At 41.4% G+C, this 16,978-nt stretch overlaps 1 protein-coding gene across 3 annotated transcripts in view; it reads right to left on the reverse strand.

The window, feature by feature from the left end:
* Pkp2 (plakophilin 2) overlaps positions 1 to 16,978 on the reverse strand; it is a 79,473-nt gene that overhangs the window by 5,335 nt on the left and 57,160 nt on the right. For all 3 annotated transcript variants that reach the window (XM_003466762.5, XM_063254534.1, XM_063254535.1), the window contains 4 exons: positions 11,935 to 12,052; positions 10,323 to 10,487; positions 9,233 to 9,406; positions 3,511 to 3,664 (listed from right to left, as the gene is read on the reverse strand). In XM_003466762.5, the coding sequence (XP_003466810.2) occupies positions 3,511 to 3,664; positions 9,233 to 9,406; positions 10,323 to 10,487; positions 11,935 to 12,052 (611 nt within the window). The remainder of the gene's footprint in view (positions 1 to 3,510; positions 3,665 to 9,232; positions 9,407 to 10,322; positions 10,488 to 11,934; positions 12,053 to 16,978) is intronic.

The raw sequence follows: 16,978 nt of genomic DNA on the forward strand, positions 1-16,978 counted from the left end.
TAAAAGAGGAATGAAACTATTTCAAATATTCTTTTTCACCATGTGTATGTAATTCTTGGTCTCAGGTTTGAGTTTAGCATCTTTCATTGTAACAGAAGAGAGATGAACATGCAAAGATTCACCAGAAATTGTCTTATGATACATATTTTGGGCAACAGGAGTTATTATGAAAAATAAAATACAACTATTATTGCGCTCTGTGATCCTGGAGGTAATTGGATATGCATCTGTCTGCATTACAAATGGCCTTGTAGGAATAATTATCAATGCTGGAAACACAGAAAGGAAGAAAATCACTGTGATTTTCAGCATTGTGTTTCCAGCTTTGGTAATTATTCCTGAAGCTGAGAGATGCTCAGCAAAAGGCCCCAAAAGTCTTCATCCAAGGATATCCTGGAGCTGACTGACAGGGCGGACACCTGCTCAGAGACCTGACCCCGCCTCCTCCTCCACCACACAGCATGGCATGGAGGTGAGCTCGGTGCCCAACCTGTGACACCAAGCTCTTCAGGTTCGTCCCAGCTCTGCGGCTTCGAGGTTCTGTGATTCGCTGCTCTCTCTGTGCTGTACTGCCCAGCTGTGCCGTAACCACCCTCACAAGGGTGTTGTGAGGGAATCAGTGAGTTCACAGTGTGTCTTTCTAGTTATTATTAGTAGGCCTCTGCCTGGCAGTTGGCTAAACTGCAGGATGAAAGGCCTACTTTCCTTTCACTGCGTTATGACGATAGTGTGGAGAGAAGTCTGAATCACCCCAGTGGTGCCCATTGGTCCAGCGTCCCCTGCTGGACACCATCCCCAGCATAGAAGGATGTGTATCTAGTACAGCATTCTGTCTCTCCATATGGGGTGTGTGCAAAACACATGGGGAATACATATTTTTTTAAAAATTTACTTCGGTAAAAAATACACTGCTATTAATATCCTCAGAATACCCAAGATGTCCCTCTCACTTCAAACACATTTTCCCATCATTTTGAAAATATCTTTTGTTGTATTAAGTTTAAAAACTTAAACATTCACTATACCTCTCGATCATCCTTGGACACACACTCGCAAACACACATGAACACACACCTATGTAACTGTAATAGATATACTTCTACTCTTTTCTGTACTGTGGACCTAAATAAGATCCTTACTGTTTGGACATCTGAAAACACCTGTAATAATGAGTGGATAGAAACTGGGACTGCAGATAGGCCCCCAGCTTCCCAGTGTCTGCACACTCATTGCTTTACTCAGTCCTGGAGAAACCCTGGCAGTACCGATCATTGCCTTTGGTGTGCAGCAGTGAAATGACACGCCATGGTGATGCGGGTTGGCGGTGGCCCTGTAGGAGGCAGACCCAGCACATCTCCTCTCTGACACCTGACATTTTGTCACCTATCTTTAAGCTTTGGGAAAGCGTGTTCCATGTTTGCTTCTGAAAATGTAAACTGTGTTGCAGGTCAGCACGTGGACAGTCCCCTGGCCTAGAGTCTCTCAAGAGAAATGCAGAGCGTGTATCCGACCTGTCCTCACTTATTCCAGGCTACTGACAGAGTCCAGAAGGGTCAATCACTTCATTTATATACATAGCATAGAGCCAATTTGGGACTTTAAAACTACACTTATCCTGCAGACACCTCTTGTCTGTCACCTGTAGAGTGAGGGAGAGCATGGAACCCCCTCATCCAAAGCTGTGGGTCAGCGCTCTCCATCCAGCTCTTAGGCAGGGGAGTGCAGGGCCAGGATAGACAGAAACTCAGCCTTGTAGATACGTGCAGAGCCTGGGCAGTGCAGTTAGTCACCTTGGCAACATTTTAAAGATGGACTCAACCTTTCATTTGAGAAAAGAGGATAATATACCTCTATTGAAGTCCAGCACAAAAGCCCACGCAAGTCAATGAGGAGAGAACACTCCATAATTTTGAGAGCACACCTGGCAAGGTGTTTGGGGTCCACAGAGTTGTTTTCAGCTCTCCCTTCTTTTACAACAGGCATGGAACCATTGTCTGACATGGCCTGTGCAGTGCAGTGCTGGCTGCCTTTGAAAATAAGTGACTCTAATGAGCACATGGACTTCACTGGTCCTGGTGTGCAGTGAGTGCATGCTCTGGAATCTAATCCATTACAAGAAAGGAGCAGAAATGTGTCTGTAATATAGTAGAATTGTCTAAATGACTGAATTTAGGTTGTTAGACAGGACTGATTTTCAGCACATTAGGAAGCACATTTAATTTCAGCACTGTCATCCTAGGAATCTCATTTTATAGTTTAGCCTTGAGTCAACAATTATCACATACTTGCTATAAATGAATAAATGAAAAATTATGTTATCCAACCCTCTACCACAGTGATTATCTTTGTTAGAAACAGTCTCACCAAGAAGGCAAGCGTGTTTCTTTGTATTGAGTCTAAAAGCCAACTAGGCCAAACCTGCGACAGTCAGTCACTCCTTTTGTCTTTTAACCTGTCTATCCTTTCTTTTTCCAAGTCTAACAAACTGCCCAGCATCTAAAGGAAACAACTGTTGCAGCATTTCCTTAGCATCCTAGAAAAGGGTGCTCAGGCAGGCCATGGAGAGAGCATCCTGAACCACATCTGTGTGGATTAAAGCTGTGTGAACACAGAATGGCAAGGCCACCAGGTGGAAAATGCCAACTATGTTACTTACTTTGTTAAGTATTAATATGGCCTACATGTCTCTTCTGGAAGTGTTATGGCTTGTGTCTAGATGATCCCCAAAGCCTCATGTGGTCTTAAGTGGGGTTTTTCAGAGGGCTGGATCTAGGGTGTGTGATGCTGGGATTAAGTCTGAGATGCTGGGACTAAGAGTGTGTGATTACTAAATCAGCCCACTGATTTGGTCTGGCATAGTTCTGGGAGAGGATTATAATATGAAGGCCCACTGTGGGTATGGGTGCTACCTACTGTAAGGGTGTAGAGCCTGGATATAATACAAGGGACAAAAAGAGGGATGAAGATTTCACTGCCTTGATGCCTACTGCCCACCATGAACTGCTTCTCCTCTGCTTTGCCCCTCTGCCATGCCACCCTGACCTGGAGTCAGCCAACTATGGACTGAAATCTCTACAGACTGTTAAGTTAAATAAACTTTCTTTCTTTTTAACTTTGAGTGTTGGGTACCTTGTCGCAGCAATGTAACTAAGACAGTGAGCAATTAAAACAAACAAACGAAAAAGCTGGATATTAAGAAAAATTCAAGCTGAGTGCAATGGTGTACACCTGCAATTTCAGCACTCAGGAAAATCTTGATTTTGAAGTCAGTCTGGGCAACTTGGCAAGACCCTGTCTCACAAAAATAAAAGCGAACACATAATTCAATTTGAGGTCCAGTGAGACCCTTGACATTTGCTGGCACAAAAGCCAAGCCTATTTATTACCTTCTGCTCTTTTCTTGCCTTTCCAGCTCATCCTTGTGAGAAGATGTGACACAGACAGAGTCTAACTGCACCTGTATTTTTGCTGTGTGCTTGCTACATGCAGACTCGCTGGCTACCGACTCACCAATTTCGTTCTGCAGAGAGAGATTCCGGGACAAGTTCCTCAGCAGGGAGACGGCCGTCTTCCTTACACTGGGGTCCCCGATGTGCAGCATCTTCCGGGTGTGCTGCAGGCCGCTCTCCTTCTGCACCACAGTCTGGGCCACAGATGTCGGCATCTATATGGGAGACGTGTTACTAAGTGTGCACGACCGTACTGTTAGGTTTTCTGTAGAGAACGAGAGGCTGAGGGAAACATTTTAGAAACTGTGACCCATCAAGCTGGGCGTGCTGGCTCATGCCTGAAATCCCAACACTGGGGAGGCTGAGGTGGGAGGATCATTTCGAGTTCAAGACCAGCCTGGGCTACAAAGTGAGCTCAAGGCCAGCCTGAACTGCATAGTGAGACCTGTCTCAAAAAAAGACAAAAAAAAGAAACTAGACCCATCATGAAACTAGTCTGAAGGCATTTTCTTTAAATTCTCATTAGCTTTTCAATATAATTACTTGATAAAAAACACTTTCTTCAATATTTTTGGTGCAATGTTGGATTTGCTTAACTGCTGTTTTGCATCTGTGCTTATAAATTAAAGGGGTCTGACTCCCCTTTTCTTGTACTGCCTTAACAATTTTAGAAAGTTATGGCCATGTCCTAAAATTAATTTTGTCTTGAACTGTGTGTAATCCAAGAATAATCCACTCTTTGCGGGTTTGATAGACTTTAGCCACAGAGCCGCAACAACTGCAGTCACATGGACCTGTGTGTGTCTTAAAACCAGCTCAGCTGAGGAAAGATAGAGAGAGATGGCTTTGACCATAGCTTTGGTTTATGTACTTGGCTAAAGGCTGAGTCATCTTTTCTGTTTCTTCTAATTCAAGTTTCAGCATTTTACTATTTCAGTGAACTTACTCATTTTGAAATAAAACTCAACTTATTTTTTAGAATGATATGGGGCTTTCAAAGGAAAGGAAGGAGTGTGTCGCTGTCTGGAGCATTTGTAACCCTACTCTGTGTCAGATGCCCATCTTGAATCAGGCCAGCCGTCTTTTGGGAGCTCAAATACTGACCCCCTTGTTCCTGCCATCAACAGACCCTCAATTCTAGGGTCCTTGTTTATGTTTGCGACTTCATACTGGATTTCCTTCTACTTGAAGCTACTATGCCCCAAATTCCTGGCCATCTTTCAAGGTGTTTATCGCCTGCTTGCTTCATTCAAACACTGCCCACTCCCTGTCCGTGGCTGAAGTCCTCGCCTTCTCTCCTGCTACCTTCCAGAGTGTGGTCCTTAAATTAGGATCAAGGTTAGGCTGGTGGGATGGGGAGGTCCCTAAAAGTTGCTTCTGTTTATAATTAGTGCTCCTAGGGAAATAGTCTTTACTCTTTATCAGATTCTCAAAGTGTTCTTGGCTCAAAGTTTAATCACAACTGTTCTTTCACAAATGAATCACAACTTGTCTTTCTGTGATTTGCAGAACATCCTGTTAGACTAACTGCTGTCCCCTGAGAAGTCTCCTTCCCCCTCTGCACTGTGAAGGAAGCTATTAACTCTTAGAACCGCTCATGCTGGGTAGGCTGAGGGTCTCGCCTTCCCTGATGTCTTTCCACATGGGTGGAAGCCTTGCTCGTCTGCAGCACTGCCGTCAGCCCTGTAGCCTGCCGTGCTTGCTTTGGAGACTCTGGAGTTGAACAGAGCAAAGTGCTGACCTCATTGGTCCCCACCTCCCTGAGTCACAGCCTTTCACCTCGTCTCTACATCGGCCTCCCACCCCGGTCACAGGGGGCCTGTGTACCCAGACATAAGCTGCCTCTGAACTCACAAATGCCAGCTTCTGATTGATCTTCCTGCTTCTTTGCTCTCCCTGTCACTCTCCTGTCGCGTCTTCTTCAGCCTCATCAAGAACTCCCGTCCCTTCACCCCAGGCTTCCCTCTCCTTCACTTCCATATTCATAGAGGAGTATGTGAATATTATATCAAACACTGCCTTTATATCCTTAACCATCTTATCATTCTAGCTTATTTCTCAACTACTTACCAAAGCTGCAATGTTAGGTTGAGTTTTGCTTTTTGTCTTTTCTGTGGTTATTCTTGGCTACCAAATATCATAGAATAAACAGAACATCTTCATACCGGTCTGCCTGCAAACACAGTTTCTCATCTCCACGAGGAACTCAAATGTAGCTGAACCACCCACTGGTTCTTAAACACTGAATGGGATTTCAAAGCATTCCACCAGAATGATCTTTCTAAAATTGAACTTCATTCTGTTCTATATTAGGTTTAAAACCTTTATTGACTCTCTGTTGCATAAAGAAACCAAACATCTTAGCATGGCTCAGACAGTCCTTCATCACCAGGTATCTCTTTTCCTCTCCTTCTCCCTTGTTCTCAAGGTCACAGTGACCTTAGACCCTACTATTTCCCTCTAGGCCATGAACTCCCTGCATGGAGGGAGCTTCTGCTTTCTCTCCACTCTACAGAAAATCAAAGGGAGGACATTTGAATAACAGCTTGAAAGAAACTAAGAATAGATTATCTGAACTGGAAGACAGATTTGTAAGGTGGGAGCATGAAATGAAAAACTTCTTAAAAATAACAAGGAAACAAACAGTAATAATACAAAGGTTAGAAGATGATAAGAGGATCTATAACTTAAGAATTAAGAACATAAAAGAAGAAGTAGGGACACAAACAAATGAACTACAAAAGCTATTCACAGAAATAATCCAGGAGAATTTCCCTAATTTAGCAAAAGGTAAAGATACTCAGATGTATGAGGCATACAGGACCCCAGCCACCTACAAACCCAAACAGAACTACACCCAAGCATATAATAATCAAAATTCCAGAAATCCAAATAAGAATAGAATATTAAAAGCCATCAGAGACAAGAAACAGATCACTTACAAGGGAATACCCATCAGAATTACCGCAGACTTCTTGGCACAAACCATCAATCATGAAGAGCGTGGGGGAAAATAATTCAAGCTTTGAAAGATAATAACCTCCAGCCAAGATTGATATATCCTACACAACTGTCCCTAGAAATTGATGGAAAAACAAGGTGCTTCCAGGATAAAGAGGAACTAGGGGAATTTGCAACCAACAATTCAACTCTACAGAGAATATTGCAGGATATTCTAAAAAAGAAAAATACCAAGATTACAGAAACAGTGGCAGAGAGGCCACAATGAATGGAGCAGAAAACAAAATAAAGACAAACTGACAACTAATGACAGAAAAAGAGCTCAACAGAAATGAGGCAGAGAAGGTTGGAATGTAGGAAAGGCTATTTTGGAGAAAACAAGACATCATAATAGATAGTGCTGATTTAATATCATCTTGTTCTGAAGTCCCATCAAGCTTTTGTTCTTCTGTCTCCATCGTCTTAACATGTTGTATCTTATTGGATTTTATTATATGTGATAATATAAACAAAAACTTTTATAGACAAGGAGATTATACAGAAACCATTGTTCATTTTCTGTTAGTTGATTCTAAATACCTTGTAATACTGTCATTCTCTTGAATGGTTTTACATTGTCTTGATATGTTTGATGCTACAGTATATCAAGTTATACTTAAAGATTTCAAGGAAAGAGACACTATGGTAACTACTTTTATGTTGGGATTATCTTGTGGTGAAATATTTTGCTTAAATGGTTATGTTTTGACCTGCGCTGTTTTGTTGTTATGCCCTCTTTTATCTCAATCTCCTTTCTTTTATTATTTACTTTTTAATTTTTATCCTTTTAATTAAGGGAAAAATAAAAATAGCAGGATATATTATAGTAATCCACTTTGATTTCCTATTAACTTGATTTGAAATCTTGTATTGCTCTCATCCTCTTGTTTTGACTGATTTTCCTCTATTCTGTTTTGTTTGATAGTACCAAGTTTGAAAGTATAGGCAACAACTGTGAAGACAATAAGATTCATTATGACGCCCATTCTGGCTGACTATTATCTTCTTTTGAAGTCCTGTAATGTATCCAATATTTTGGTTTTATTGGTTTTGTTCTTTATTGTTTTGTTCAATTTTATTATAACTAATGATATAGGCAATTCTTTTTAAGATAGCAAGAGACATTATGGTAACCATTGTTGATCACCTTGTATTTTGTTTTTACATTATGTATTATGTCCATCCTTTTGATTTGACTGACTGTTTTGTTATGTCACATTTGGTTTTACTCTCTTCAAAAAAAAGTAATAAGAACTGTGGGAGTAATAAAATCCAAAATGTGTAATTGTCATTGTACAAAAGAGGAAAAGAAAGTGCTCTAAAGGACACAACTGTATGTATATTTAAGTGTATAAGATAGATAACCAGATTACTGAGTTTTGTTGGATCATTGAACAGAATTGTTTGCAGTCTCACTGTTTGAATGTCCACTTTATATGCTTTAATTTTGTAACTTGAACAACTATTTCTAAGATGACAATATGTAATGTATTAACTAGTGATTTGCTACTGTTTATTTTTTCTGAAATTCTGTATAACTTGTACCCTTTTTCTGTTTTTTTTTTTTTTCGTTTTCTCCTTAAATAAAATAAAAAAAAAAAAAAGGGAGGACATTTGGCTATAATCCTAACTGTGATGTTAAGATAGGACAAATACTGGTTTTATCATTTCACAATGTTATTCAGAACAGAAAGCAAACTTCTGAGTGAATACTTAATATAAAAGTAAATATGAGTTCTCACAGAATAAATAGTATTTTTGATCCCTACAAGAGTAGTTTGTTCTGTGGGAATAAATAATATATAATGAATTATTTTAGAGTTTATTGTAATGATTTTATGATCAAGGCAAAGAATATGAGCTTAGTTCAAATGACTATGTATGGAATTCCTAAATACGTAACATGGCATAATATACATCGACTGCTTCATACATTTTCACTTTGCTGAGATACAGTAAGTGCATCTGGAAAGAGAAGAAGCTTTTTACAGTGGAGCTGAATTTCCAGGACACAATGGCACAGACATCTCTGATTCCACCCTGAGCAGACACCTGCTGTTTTCGCAGCTCAGCATCCCTCCCTCCTGCTTTGGGTCAGAACACTGCATTTTCCTGGAGGGAGCCATGCCTTCACCATGCTGCCCATGCCCACGTGCCTCAGTCTCCATGGCTCAAGCATGCAGCCCCAGATGGGTAACCAGCCCTGGCCAACCTGGCGCACTGGTTGAGAGGCTCAGGTCAGTGAGACACACTTGCTCTGGGCTTCGTGGTACTCCCGGGAAAATGGCTTTGTCCAGTGGGATGCTGGGCTGGTAGCCATAAGCCTGAAAAAAATCCCTGACTTTCCTGGTTACCATACATATGAGCGGAATCTTTGAGAACAAGGAAAATGGAGCAGAGGATGGAGAGTCACAGTGATCCCCAGAGCACGTGGGTCCAGGGATGAGAGAAGGAAGACAAGATCCACCCTGATAGCTCCGTTCCAGGAAACAGGAGATCTCTCTTTTTCTTTCCATAAACCAGCCAAAGGTCAGATGCTGAGACCTTTGGAACTCAGAGCAGGCAATGCGAGCATCTTGTGCTCTGGCTTGCATCCTGGCCTGGCCAGACAGACCTGAGGCTGAAGTCCTGGCCTACCGAAAGACTCCCTGGCAGTTTCTGAAAATAGGCTTGACCCAAGAGGGGAATCTTTAGCTCCTTCCTCAGGCTCGTACCTTGTGTCTCTGATCCTGTCCTCTGTGAAACTGATATCTAGAAAAGTTGAATAGCCAGTGTATACTCACCGGGCCACTCCCCGCTGTGAGGTTCTGCAGGGCTCCTAAGGATGCTTCCTGCGTGTAGTTCCGCACGCTCTTGGCGATCAAGGACAAGTACATCCTAATCACGATGGAGTGCCACAGCCACTCCACGCCCTTGGGGTTGCTCTTTTCCTCTGGCATTGGCGCATCTTGATATTGCTAATGATACACAGGGAAATCCAAGATTACAACAGCAGACCAGAAATAGTGCCTGGCCAAATCAACAATTCCCATAAATTCTTAAGTGGAAATTTAAAAAGCATTTAAAAATTTAAAATATAGTATATTTAAATATAATACAGATTTAATTATAAATTTAAATATATTTAAAAATATGGATGATTTCCAACACTTAACTTTTTGCTCACGATTATTATTTCTCCCTGACAACAACCCACACTCCCCACTTTACATTTACATAGCGTGAGTTTTTCTAAAATGGGTTTTCTGGCTACTTTTAAGCTAAACACTAAATTAGTCACCTCTATTGTGAAGATAAGAAATCTTTCAGTCATGTAAAGTTCTCAGGGTAGCACTGGGGTTCTAAGTTTATCAACTGTTCTCCAAGTTCACAAATGATACTAAGAGTAACAGGGCGGTTCCATCTTCTCAGTTTTCATGTTAGTGTGGAAACAAGTGTGTTTTCCTTCCCAGAGGTTCACTTTTGGTGTGTCTGAAGTTTGTTTTCAGAATGTGCACAGCCAAGTATCAGGGCTACTTTTGCTGCTTGAGTAGTGTCTACACAGTTGCTTATACTGCACTGTCAGTTCCTAACCTACAGGGTATACTGCAATTTGGATCAATGGCTAATACAAATCTATAGCCAGACGGCCAAAGATCAAAGTCTATCACTTCCACTTTCTTATTTTGTTGAATTAACTTGGGGAAATTAATTATGTTTTCTGTGCTTCTATTTCCTCACTGCTAAGTGAAGGTATCCATAACATACCTCCCCTATGATTTAAAAGAACCTAAAATAGGTTCCTACAGTAGTGCTCGATGTATACCAAGTAGGCAGAAACACACACGTTCTCTTTCTGTCTCTACCCCCTACACCCAAGACTTCCTAATATACCTCTTTTACTTTCCTGCTTCGACTACCAAAGCACCCTATACTCTTGCTGTTGTCAGTCTGGATATTCCTGTTTTGGATGTAGATATTCTGGGAATATTTCTCTGGGAGCTCCGCCTCCAGCTGGTAGGAGAGGTTGTGAAGAGTACACACACAGTTCTCTGTGGCCTGAGGAAGGAAACAGGACAGGATTTTAGTGACGTATGTGTGAACACCCTCTTGCAGGTGTGGTATTATGGGGCTTAGCAGGCTTCAGCTCTTACAAGGCTTCCTTGTGCCACCGGGTCTGCTTGATGCAGGACACTTTGGGGTAAATATATGGAATTACTGAGCCCGACTGCAGAGGCGAAGGTTAGATCAAATGGTCATGAGCACACTGCTAAAAAGCAGAGGCTGAGGTCTGAGTATTTAGCTCAGTGGCATAAGTGCCTACCTGGCAAGCGTGAGGTCGTGAAGTCTGACCCTTCGTACCAAACAATAAAACAAAAACTCAGCAGAGGCTGAATTTCTTAAAATAGGAGTGAGCTTTTCGAGGTCCATCTTTCCTCCCTGTAAGCTCCTTTCCTCTTGTCTTCCATCTTTTTCAGTACTAGAGATTGAACTTAGATCCCTATAAATGCTCAGAAAACTCTGCCACTGAGCTGCCCCAGCCCTTGGAATCTAATTTAGAGTATGTCTGGATGACTGTGTATCTAGATCCACAACTCAGCAGCCACTCTGAGCTGAAGAAGGTGACATCCTGCAGAGGGATGGCAGGAGGCTACTGCAATAATCAGAATGAAAGATACAAAAGCCAAGAGAGCAATAGTAGTATTAATGAAGAATGGAGGAACTAAAACCCCTTTCAGAGGTAGAATGCACATGACTTGCTGTCTTAGGGTTATGGCACCTGAGGGAAGGGTAGCCTGAGAGTACTCAGACTGCTACCTTCCGTCCCTGCCACCATCCAGTACTGGGCAGTCATCCCAAGGCCTTTTTGTTTTTAGATACAAAGTCTCTCTAAACTGCAAAGATGCCCATTTGCCATTGTCCTGTCTTGGCATCCCAGAGTGCTGGAATTACAGAGGTGAGTGATTTCTATCTTCTCTTAATAAGTGGTGAAATTTATTAAGAAGCATTATACAGAGGAAGAGCAAATTTGGGGATGAAGGAAAAAGATCGATGTAATTTTACTGCAATACATATAGCATTTGGGCTCCTTTTGAATCCTTGCACTGAGTTGTTGGGCAGGCAATTGGAGCCTACTACAGTGGTACACACCTATAATCCCAGCTACTTGATGCAGGAGGATCATAAATTCAAGGCCAGTATGAGTTGTTTAGTCAGACTATCTCAAAGTAAAAAATAAAAAGGGCTGGGGATGTAGCTCAGTGGCAGAGTACCCTTGGGTTCAACTGCTACTGCCTCAAAAAAGAAGCAAAAACAATAGGTAGTTAGAAATAGGAAAGTAAGGCTTGACAGATTTTAGTATTTCTAAGCATGTATAGCAAACCGAAAGTTCAACACATGAGTCAGAGCATGAATCTAAAGTGAAGTAGGGTATTTTAAGAATGTTCTAAAGCATCTCTGTAAGTCAAAACAGGTCATTCAACAGGTAAGACGTGTCCAAAGTCACCTTGTCATCGGGCTGGTAGTCTGCAATGGTCCCCCTGACGTAATGCACCAGTGAGTCAATGAGTCCATCACATCTTCTCATCACTTTCCTCCCTTCAGGGCCAGCTGAGCTCATATTTCTATGAGGAGAAACAAGCAAGCAAACACCGTAAGTCTTAGGCCGTGGAGCCAACAGGGCTTTGTTTCAAAACTTTACCTGATGTTTGTTCTAGGTGTCTGGAAACTGATTTTGTTAAAGCATCGTACACTTGTCCCAAGACCAATAAAACATGAATTGCCTGATGGTCATCAAATCTGAATGTGACTTCTAGATACAGCCACATAACACATAATCATGTCAGTAAGTCTCTGCTGGCTTTATTCCAAGTATCACAGTCAGAGCATTATTTACATCATCTTCATTTTTTTGAGACGGCAGATATGAGACAAAGGTTTTAAAACTAGGAGAGGAACAAATAGCACATTAGGCATACCTGTACGCTGGATGTCCAACTCCCAATTTGCTCCACTTCTTAACTCTAAATAACTTAAAGTTGCTTGGGGTCTCGGTTCCCTCCTTTGTAAAGATGGGGTGTGAGATTATTTCTACTGGGGTTTTGAGGGGTTTGGTATACCTGCTATTGATAAACATTAACCTAGATGCTCTGACTGTGACAATCCTATGTTAAAATGGAAGAGCAATGTCAGAGAAGACATAAGCATTTCTAGTGTGAAAGACCAAAGTCAAAAGCATGACCTATAAATATCTTTGCACTTAGTCTATTTCTAATTTTGCTATGCTATGACACCTTTCTATAAACAGTAATCATGTCTACAAGTGGAGGTTGCTTCCTTATAGAGAAATGAAGCTTATCAGACCCAGCAAAATAATGCACTGTGGGGTTGCCCTGCAGATGCAGATGATGCTCATAGTCTGGATTTGTCCTGTGGATTAAGGTTTTCTTGTTAGTATTAACCATTAGAAAAGACTTTTTTCCAAATATGTTAACACCTCTGTCAAAAAGACTAGAAAGACTATTTTAGAATTTGAGAATTATCCTTATTGCCTTTAAGCCAAGGTAAAATTGGCTCCTATGAAATATATTGATCCATTTCTTTTACTGGTAAGTAGAATACCCAAATACATATTCCAGATCTTTCCTTTGCAATATCTCAGTGTCAGTCTGATCAAAAGAGAAATAATACTGGGAACCTTTTGCATCTTGTTTTTTTCATCTTTAAAAATAAGTGCATTAAGTGATTTCAAAAACGCTTTCTTCATAAAAAAAAATTGCTGTTTTCAAAGAAACAAACATGCCAGCATCATATCAAACACAGGGCATGCTACTCTCTTCACGGAAGACCCCATCTTTAGCTGGCTGTATGGAGCCCCCTCCATAGGGTTGAATTCTGTGAAGACAAAAATATTCGCTGTCAGCGCAGCACCTTTCCGATTCTACTTAAGAGTTGAGGGGAAAGGTACACTGAAAACTAAGACCACCCTAACAATCTAATGCTTGTTAAATTGATTCAATGAATTTTTAAATTTTAACAAATCCCTTCTGTGACTTTAGTTCTTACTTGATTCTTTGGCTTAATAATTCTCTTCCGTATTTAATTTTTACTGTAACCTGAGAAATTCTGACACCTTGTCAATTAAGAAATGATAATGAGTAGATTCCCTAACTGGAAAGAAAACCATTTTTACTGTGACTTTTTCTCAAGAAATAACTGTTTAAATCAGCATCTGCTATCCTCTGAGCCTTTCCAGAATCACGTGGTTTTAAAAAGTCTGACAGAAATTTAAGAAGTATCTTTACTACTCTCCCATTTTTACTTATGAAGAGATTGAGGTCCAAAGACCTTAAGCTACTTTTCCTACAGACAGGAAATTAGTGGTGAAGTTGGGATAAAAGGGGTCCTTTATATCCTGTGTCCAGACTGGTCCAGAATAGAGCAGATCTCATTTAACAATCACCCTGTCTGTCGTTTGTTAGCAAATACCATATGTCCCCAACAACAGACAATGTTATCATACACTTTAAAGCTTCTCTTTGACCTTTCTGACCCCTGGCTTTGGAGAAACGGCAGTAGTTTAAAACTGTGTTGACAAATCAAAGAGTCTGTCTAACTCACCAGCTACACCTACTACATACCTTGCAGAGGGGTGACTTAGCCTTGTTTAATAACTCCAGGGTGTTTATTTTGGGTCAGAATGGTAACTCAATTTGGCAGTACTGCCAGTTCACGCGTACTAACTGTTGCATTGTGGTTTGGTATTATCCAGACTCTGCTGGCTTGAAATGGGACTTATCAGAGGCTTTGGCAGTTGGTATCTTTGCTAACACCAAGTGCATGAAATCCCACTGGTTCAGTACTTGCTCCTGCATATTATAAATAGCTCCCACCTTACTCAACTATCCATAAATAATGAATGATAAGGACAGATTATTTTATATCATTTCACCTTTGAATAGAAGTCGTTAGACAGAAAACAATTTGTTGCTGTATCACTCTGAAAATAAGTAATCACCAAAAATGATATATCATCTTTTAAACTACTTTTCTTTTTGTATCAGGGATCAAACTTATGACCTTGCGCTTGCCAGGCAGGCGCTGGGCTGCTGCTCTATATCCTTGGCCCCTAAAGTACTTTTCAACAAGTAATACTTATGTTAGTAGGAAGCAGAGAATTAACATGCACTGGTCCTTTTAGAGTGTGCCTTGATTTCTGAGAAATATTTATTACAATTTCCTATACTGTAATAAACCACTGGAAGTTTAAATACCTAAAAACCATTAATGAATGATAACCAATAACCACCTTATTGATAGGTAAAAAGGCAACAAGCCCCCAAATGTGGTGCCTCAATAAAAATTGATTGGTGACCAATAAACTATCTTGGAAATGTTTAGTGCCTAAGGTTTGAGTTTGATTAAATTATGGGCTCATTTCCCCTGGTAAAATCTAGTGTAAGTCTAAGCAAATATGTAGGTCTCTTTAAGGAAACAAACACCATGTGCATATCAACATTTTAAAACCAGGGGTGTGTGCACAGCCCTGGGGGTGGTGGTGAAGGAGATGAACTCATCCACACGCAGGCAGAACTCTTGGAGTTCTTCACCTCTGGGCATAAACTGGGGACACCAGCTGGCTCTGTAGCCAGGATTTGACCTTAGGAACTGTTCTGGCAATGTGATTTGTAATGGGTGCAAGGGGAATGGAATCTGATCCCTCTGCAGATCTGTAACTGGTCACAGACTTGAATATTCAGGATGATTCAAGTGTCTTATCTGAAAGCAAATCTGTGACTTTTGCCCCTCTCTAAGACCACTTATCTCACACATTCCTAAGTGTCATAATGAAAAAGAGAAAAGCAAACACAACACCCCAGGCCTTGAGTTAGAGTTTAAGGAAGAATGGTATGTCTGTAAAGATCAATGACAGTGACTAGACCTTAAATTCATATGGTAAGCTAAAGGTAGGGAATGTCAAATGATAAAATAGCCACAGTTTAATTTGTATGCTAGACAGTATGGCGGGCAACTTACAAACATCATGACCTGTAATTTTCACAAAATCCCCCAAATGAGGGTACCCAAAAATTTCATTCAGCATCCTGCCCTGTGACTGGGATTTAAAGTCAGAATCAACTGCTTCTAACAGGCTCTTTACTGGCCCTTCCATAGAAGGGTGTCTGTGTGAGGCTACCCACAAATAAACTCTCAGCTCTGCCAAGTTTCCCACCACTGCGAAGGCGTTTGTTACAATAGAGGATGTCTAGGCCCAGTGTCCAGTGGGTTATCCAGTGGCCAAGACTGAGCTGATATGAAATGTCTTCAGCCATATGTGTAGTTACCAGGATATGAGGATGGCTGATAATAAGAGGGTTAGGATGCATATTTTCAAGATATTGCACCAGCAAAAAACAACAAAAAAGTAATTTAAGAGATAGAAATTTCTTTTTGGAAAGGAGCTGTTTCCACTTGATAATGGGGGTTTCTTACTAATGTTATTTGTGTGTGCACTGTGGCAGTGTGTATAAGATTTGGTAGTCGCAGGACCAGTCTTAAAGTCTAACCAGCGTACTGAGGGGGCGAATACCCCAGTGACTTTACAGAACTCTGGGTGCAACTCCGCTTGGTAGGCAGAGCTAGTATCTATTCCAAGACCTCAGGACACACCAGCTGATAAGGAATTATCCTTCTTCCTCTTGTTATTTAAGGTTTAGGTCTTAGGTTTTTAACTCTCCACTGATACATATCAAACAGTTGGGCCTTCTGTGTGACTAATCCAGAGCGAGCAGCAGAGGCAGTTTGTGGTTGCACACACAAAAGAAGAGCCTCATTTGAACTGGCAGAGGGACAAAAACTCTACGCCAAAAGAAGGGTTGTCTGTTAGTCTGGAGTCCGCCTCGGTTCCTGCAGGTATCAGCAAATATCAGCTAAAGTCAGCTGTTTAGCCAGCACACAGAGGCAGTGCAGAGGGACAACAAAGTCACTCATCTCAGAACAGAGCTGTGCCAGCGTCTTTCACACTTCGAAAGCCGAGAAGATAGCCCAGGAGAAGGCCCTTCAGGCCGGCTCCCCTGCACTGCAGAGCCTTCCAAAAGCACTGAGAATACACGGTTCAGTCAGTGAGCATGTGGCTCGGAGGCAACATTCATTTCCTCCTGATTAGCTGGAGCAGACGGTAGGGAGTAGCACGCCAAACTCCACTTAAAATCAATTCTAAGCAGCCGGCTGTAGTTTTTTAAGAACACACAGGAGCCACTGAAACTTGAGCAAACATTCCTGACACCCGAAGGAGATGTTTGGATGCCAGGCTGGAGCTGACAGGGTGGAGGGGTGGGTGCTCAGCCACCTCACATTTCCAAGGCAGGCCCAGATTTCTACCCTTGGGACAGCGACAAGATCATCCCCACTCAATGTAAAAATAATAATACATGAAAACAATGTCAGAAGCTGGGGTACAGTTCAGCGGGATGGCATGTGTTTAGCATGTAAGAGGTCCCGGGTTCAATCTCCAGTACCAAAACATCCTGTTCTTTTCCCTTTTTTTTAGA

This window comes from Cavia porcellus, unplaced genomic scaffold (assembly GCF_034190915.1).
Source record: "Cavia porcellus strain 051 isolate PalLab524CR breed Dunkin Hartley unplaced genomic scaffold, mCavPor4.1 scaffold_8, whole genome shotgun sequence".
Lineage (NCBI taxonomy): Eukaryota > Metazoa > Chordata > Mammalia > Rodentia > Caviidae > Cavia > Cavia porcellus.